General features: G+C 44.7%; 1 protein-coding gene across 2 annotated transcripts in view; it reads left to right on the top strand.

Annotated features, from left to right (window-relative positions):
* Positions 1-6324, top strand: part of adamts3 (ADAM metallopeptidase with thrombospondin type 1 motif, 3) — an 88494-nt gene extending 82170 nt beyond the window's left edge. For both annotated transcript variants that reach the window (XM_076047054.1, XM_076047055.1), the window contains 3 exons: positions 434-641; positions 2097-2214; positions 2930-6324. In XM_076047054.1, the coding sequence (XP_075903169.1) occupies positions 434-641; positions 2097-2214; positions 2930-3381 (778 nt within the window). In that variant the 3' untranslated portion in view covers positions 3382-6324. The remainder of the gene's footprint in view (positions 1-433; positions 642-2096; positions 2215-2929) is intronic.
* The last annotated feature ends 747 nt before the right edge of the window (positions 6325-7071 follow it).

Below are 7071 nucleotides of genomic sequence, written 5' to 3'. Positions count from 1 at the left end.
CAGGTCAGCCACATTTCGTTTAATGCTTTTTCTTTTTGTCAAGACCTCTCAGAATATAAAGCCACTTTTTCGAGTCACCTCAAAGTATCACCAATAAAAAATCTTTGTGATTGACAGCAAAGTCGGTCCGCTTACCTGCCGGCCACTGGAGAGACTTTTTGTCTGCTAAACTTTTCTATTTTAAAAGGCAGTAAATTATTTATTGGGTCAGTGAAGCTTTTGGGATGAAAATATATGAGAAGAAAAATTTGCCTCACCTTTCAGAGTCAGCAGACAGTGTTTGAAGGAGCCGTGATGTAAAGATGTAAATTTCCTCGGAAAGTTTTGCTTTGTTGCATCATCAGCATTTTTCCTGCCTGTCGGCTCCCACCGCTTCATCCACCGCTTCATCCACCGCTTCGTCCTCTGCCAATCTCTGCCTGTCTCTCCGCAGGTGGATTTCCGACGACTGGGAGCACTGTCCGAGGACGTGCGGCAGCCTGGGCTTCCAGATCCGGACGGTGCGCTGCGTGCAGTTCCTCCACGACGGCACCAACCGCTCGGTGCACAGCAAGTACTGCAGCGGCGAGAAGCCCGAGAGCCGACGAGCCTGCAACCGAGTGCCGTGCCCCGCCCCCTGGAGGACGGGGGCGTGGTCAGAGGTTCGTACCGACGCTTGTCAATTATTTAGCCACGGCGAATGCATTTTTGAAATGTCAACTGCTCCTTTTTTCTAAAGTATCATCACGTTTGAGTGCAGTCGACCAATGACGTTCAAAACTGGCAGAGGGGAACTCCGCAATTATAGAGTTTTCCTTGTTAGGAAGCAGCAGCAGCAGCAGCATCTACTTAGAACTTACACTCACCGGCCCCTGGATTTTTGTGAAGCTCAATTATCAAAAATAAAAAAAGAGCGAGAGAGAACTTCTGGTTCACTTTTTGTGTATTATATATAGTACAGTTATATTCCATAGTTTGAGGAGGATTTGTTGAGAAGCAGCAGCAGGGTCTCAGCCACTTGGACGTGTTGTGTGTGCGGAGATGCTGCTCTGCAGACCTTGGTTGCAACCAGTGGAGATCCGACTTCCTGTTGCCGTCCAGCGGCCTCCGGCCATTCTGACCTCTGACCCCTGACATCAGCAGGGCATTCGCCTCCTCTGGACATTTTCTCAGTCCGGGGAGTGTGTGTGATTCATGGCATCAGCAAGTCGTGAATCACTCAAACCGCCCCATCCTCCCCTGAACAGCAGCAAGCCTGAGTGCGCCCAGTTGCTGCAGTGTGATTGGTTGATCTGTGTTAATGAGCAATTGAACGTTCTACCTAATGAAGTGCCCACCGAGTGTAAATTATCCCATATTTAATTTAGAGCCGCAGCACTTCGGTCTGCTCCGCCCGTTCCAGCAAAGACGTGTGACACCATTAAAAATCCAACACGGCGAGGCGTCCTGCGGAGTGCCGCAGGACAGCCAATGAGATTGAAGAAATGTATGTGCAATGTGCCCCGATTTCTAGATGGCACGCGACACGTGAAAGTAGGTCTTTGTGCGCACTGAATGCATTTTTAATAAGGCTGCATTAATGGGACTGGATGCAGGATGCAAAGCCAGCTTTGTGTAAAAAAGCTGGAAGTAGAATTAATTGAAGCCGTATGTTGAAAGACGGTTGTTTTTTAATTATTGTGTCATTTCAACCAGAACACTACAACCAGAGTGCTGCAGCTACTGGCTCTTTGCTACAGATGTCTTTTCATAATCTATTAGTTCAGTTTTCACTTGTGAAATTTCAGCATAATATATCTACGTATGTGTGTGTGTGTGTGTGTGTGTGTGTGTGTACAAATGTAAAAAAAAACGACGAGAACGATTTAACCAGGTTTCTTTTATTTCAAGATCAAAATCAATCACTCAGTGGGACGATTGCACATCAGAAAACTGAAAAAGAAAGAAAATCCTTTTCGTGCGACTGTTAGACATCAGTTAGACATCGATCGAGGCTGTAAATCAAAATAAATAATAATAAAATCAAAGAGAAAACGCTGTTTCACTGAAGGTTTGGATCTTCGGACCTCTGACCGTCCCAGTCGTGCTGTTAACCCGGTGTTTGTGCTGGTCCTCAGTGCTCGGTCACCTGTGGAGAGGGGATGGAGAGGCGGCTGGTCACCTGCCGCGTCGGAGATCAGTGTCATGGAGAAAAACCCGAAGCTGTCAGGCCGTGCAAGCCGGGCCCCTGCCATGGTGAGCTCTTCAAAGAAACAAAATGTCAACTTTCACAAAAAATGTCACACGCCCTGCAAATATCAAGAAATGTATTACGTGAAATGTTATTTTATTTATGTACGCATATATATATTTCTATATTTGTGTAAACATATATACACAACCCTGTAAAAACATTTTCTAATGTAATTTTTTAAAAAAAGTTGCAAAAAATGCAAATATTTAAAATATAATATATATAAAATACAGTCCTTTCATGTCATCTGGCTCAAGTCTCAAGTCAGGGAGACCAAGTCAAGTCTTTTAACAGTGTTAGTCAAGCAAGTCTCAAATCCTCAAGTTTGTGGCTCGAGTCCGGCTCAAGTCATGTTACTCAAGTCTATGCCATATATGTAGCACGTGACGTTGCGTATTTCTGGAATATTCAGGAATGTTCATGAAGGAATGAGACAGCAGGATCGCTGAGCTGAGACGGTGGATGAAATCTGAAGCTGTTCCCCTTAACATGCAAAAATGAGTTGCGACATTCATTCCAATACTTGCAATAGTACCAGTTTTCTTTCACAAGATCTGCCTGAATTCTTCATGTCTTGCCACTCGCTCAGTTCGAGCTCTTGGCTCGGCCACGTTCAGCTCAACCATTTTTCTCCATGAAGGTCACGCTTCTTCTCCTTCTCCTTCTCCTTCTCCTTCTCCTTCTTCTCCTTCTGCTCTCTCCACCACCTCTTTCCAGACGAGCCATGCAACGGAGACAGGTCCATCTTCTGCCAGATGGAGGTGCTAGCGAGGTACTGCTCCATCCCCGGCTACAGCAAGCTGTGCTGCGACTCGTGCAGCCAGCGCGGCGCCGGCGCCCTGTCTCTCTTTGCGGCGGGCGAGGCAGGCGAGGTGGGCGACCACCAGGCGCGCTTCGGCTCGGCCTCCCAGCTGCTGGAGACGCTGACGGCCAACGGCTCGCTGAGCGGCAAGCAGGAGCAGCAGCAGCAGCAGCAGCAGCAGCAGCAGCGGGGGGGTCCGACCCGGGGGGCCGTCAGCGCCACCGCCCCACCGGTGCAGCGCAGGAGTCCGGCCAGGAGCACGGCGGCGCCCAGGAGGGTCCCGCGGCACCTGGAGACGACGACCCCTCCCCCGGACTATTGTGCCAAGGGTCAAAGGTCATGCAGCTCACCGACGGTGGAGAGATGAGAGTTGTTCTCCTCCCGGCTCAGGACTCTTCATGCATCGTGTAGATAATCCGGCTTCATCCTGATCTTCCCAACAGCAGAAATACCCGAGAGAGAGGGAGAGAGAGAGAGAGAAGAGAGAGAGAGAGGGAGAGAGAGAGAGAGAGAAAAGTGCTGGTTCACTTTTTGGTTGGCAAAGGTCCCCCTTTGTCACACTCGGCCCCTGGATTTTGTTTTTTTGTCGAGCTCAATTCTTAAAAATCAATAAATCCGTTATTTCAAGGCCAAAGGGGCTCGGTCACAATTTCCCTCAATATCAGACAAAATAAAAGTTTTAAAAAATGGAATTGAAACATAAAATGTGCTGCTCTACACTTCTCCCCTCCCCTCCCCACCCTCCACACTTCTGATTGGTGTTTTCTCCCTCATGGTCTTTTACTTGAACGGGGCCCCCTGGCGTCGGCTGACGGTGACGGACGGCAGGTCCCGTGGCAAACACTCTCGGAGGGCAGATACAAATGCAAGAAAAAAATAAATATGTTTAAAATAATTAAAATATATATATATATATAACAAAAAAAATATCCCTCTTTACTTGAATGCTACAAAAAGCCGTGTTAGCAAGCAGCAAGCAGCTGTTTGTTGCCATAACTTGAGGAGTCGGTGCTTATTTCACATTTCATCTCAACCGCTGGACTTGATGCAGCCACAGGGAAGAAGAGTGTGAAGTGTGTGGGAGTCACTGGGAAAAGTGGGTTCAGTTGTATAGATTTTTTTTTTCCTTTTTTCTAATATATCCAACTTTGTCTGTAATTGGCCTCTGCAGTTTCTATGGAGATGGGTATTTATAAAGGTTCCTGTAAATACTGTACATGAAAATATCAGTATTATTTTTGAGCGAGCCGAGGATACTTTTATACGCCCTGTTCATCAATTGGAGTTATTATGATATTTTATCTCTGGGGTCCACTGTTTCCGCAGCGACAGCGGCATTGAAACAATTTAACAACACAAAGTGTTTCTCCGCTGAACATTTGTTTTCTTTTCTTTTCTTCTGCTGGACGGAGATTGATCCCACTTTTTACCAGGAAGTGGTTCTTGTCTCTGCCCCAACCAGGAGCTGGTGGCTTAGCTTAGCTTAGCTTAGCTTAGCATCAGCCATCACGACTTAGTTCCAGTACAACATCCTTAGTATGTTGTGCTTTATTTGCTGATTGCATGTAACACAAGCGCAACTGGGGAATAAAAACCTTCAATGCTAAGCGCTAACTTGACCTGCCTGAAGTTGCAGCGCGCCGCTGAGCCAATCAGAAGCTCCGTGACGTCGACATACATCTCCTGGCAGAAACATCAGGCATTTTCAGCAAGAAGCAGTTCAGGCTGGAACCTCTAGCGTTGAAAGGTTCCTTTGCTTTCATATACTTTGTATTGATCCGCAGAAGAAAGAAAATGCTTGAGATGGCTTTCTTTTTACCACTAGAGTGCAAACACACTTGAGCAACCAAAGTATGACAGTTCTGAAGTGCCAGTTTCACCCATCTCACCATATGAGATGATTTCACTTGATTCAGCGTTTGTTTGATTCGCCCTGCTGCGTCTCTATCCTGCATCCCATGAGTCCCTCTGGCTCCGTGGCAGCTCCACAGGGAAACATTTCTCTCTCCTGCTGCTGAAGATGCAGACGCCTGTTCAACTCTGTTGTTCTCTTCCAACAAGTTGTTTGTTTTTCTCAAATGAAAGGCAAAGCTCCACTGTTAGCCCTGCTGTCCTGCACAGCTAATCAGCGAGCGCTAACTACAACTAGCCGCCGCGCCGTGTGATGGCCCTTTTTGTTTAACCTGATACATGCTGGTTTCTTCCGATTCCTGTAACTTGATTGGAGCTCGATTTTTTTTCTTTTTTTTTTTTCTTTACCCCACTTCCACTCCACATGTACTTTCTGATACAGCTGTTTGTGATGGAAGAAGGCGATGAGAAAACTGGGATTTCTACACAACCACCATGCATCTGACTGCAATAGCAAAATAAAAAGCACATCTTTGTGTTTTCAGTAAAGTAAGCTGGCAACCATTCACACCCACTCCTGTGTGCTAATGTATAGTACATGTATATAGCATCGAGTACATAAATATTTATTGAGAGTTGAACGTTGAGAGTTCACGGTGTGTGCAGCGCCATCTGGTTGAACGATAATGAGAATAATAATGATGATGATTTAAAAAAAAAAAAAAAAATCACATTCACGACAAACTGTTTTCGAACAACTTTTCTTCCTTTTTGTTGAAAAAGTGAAATGCTTTAGGCTAGAACTGACATTGTTTTCGCAAACAATTAGATGTATATATACATGCTCATTTTTTGAGATGCTACTTGTCAGAAAGCTGTCTTTTCACAGCTGTTTGTTGCGTAGACGTGGTTAAAACGAAGCTGTCCCACCAGACAAGCGCTTTATTGTAACCAATGAAACACGAGTAGTCGTAGCGCCCAGTAACCCAGTCATGTCTTTGTCATTCGTTTTTTTGTTTTGTTTTGTTTTTTTTATTTTGAAAATTCTCTTTGTAGTTTTCAGTACTTTCTTACCATGGTACGTTTCCAAACACCTGCTGCCTGTAAAACATTGCTGCTAACGTTACGTAGCGCAAGTTAGCAATAAGTTTGCGTAGCCTTAGCGTTGTTTTTTTGTTTGTTTGTTTGTTTGTTTGTTTGTTTTTGTTTTATGTCGACAATCCCTGAGCCTCAGACAGATGTTACTGTATAGGACCCTCCATGTACTGTACTAATAACCCCTGTGCTATCCAGACATTGAAGTATTATGATTGTCACTGATGTCACCAGTCGCTCTCTGCTCTATTATTGCTTCTCTGTTGTTTTTGTTTTTTGTAGATGAAAGTGTTCACTACTGATGCTGTTTGTTGTTATGGGGAGCACATAGAAATAAAAGAATTGAGTACCTAGTCTGATTTAATTTTGGTTTGGTTGTTGTTGGGTTTTTTTTTTACGCTTTCACTGTATTTAATCTTCCTTCTGTATCGAATTGTTAGGCCCGGTTCTGTAGTTGGAAGCCCAGGAGCAAACTTGGAGACATCTTCACTTTACAGATGCAGTATTTATTGAGGTCACAGCTCACGCAGGATCTCTATCAGAGTGGAGCCCCGACGTTGGTGTGTAATTAATTCACAGCTATCCTCTTGGGCTGAGACTGTCCCCTACTGGGGTTGGACTCCGTGCATCCTGAACTCATTGGCTGGTTATTTCAAAATGTGTGGTAGTGTTGTCCTTAAAGCATTATTGTAACAGTTCAACCTAACAAACAAAGAAGAACTTATGGTTCCAACTGGCTCCTGTTAACAAAGTTAAAGGTCACTGAATTACGATTTAATGAGGACGACCCGTAATCGAAAGGAAACAATTGGCCAATTATAACAGTATCGACAGCAAAGTTCATCTTTTTTTTCTTAGCTCATTATTGTTATCAGTGTTCCTTATTATATCCATTCATAGGTCTTTGAGCAGACACATTAATTGTCCAATCATCCCTAAATGCAAAATGCATATTTATCCCTCTGTTTATGATCTCTGGCAAAACACGCTAGTTTTTAGCTTTGAGCCAATCCTGATTCTTTGTTGAACCTTGGGGGATAAAAACAAAAGTCCAATCAGAATGTGTTTCCATTAACTCAGCAGTGGTGCAAGTGCCCTTTGTGACATCACA

The sequence above is a fragment of the Nelusetta ayraudi genome, unplaced genomic scaffold, assembly GCF_046127955.1.
Source record: "Nelusetta ayraudi isolate G7.1 ecotype Tasmania unplaced genomic scaffold, CSIRO-AGI_Nayr_v1 ptg000092l, whole genome shotgun sequence".
Classification (NCBI taxonomy): Eukaryota; Metazoa; Chordata; class Actinopteri; order Tetraodontiformes; family Monacanthidae; genus Nelusetta; species Nelusetta ayraudi.
The sequence above is the reverse complement of the archived record's forward strand: the minus strand, read 5'-3'. Positions and strand labels throughout refer to the sequence as shown.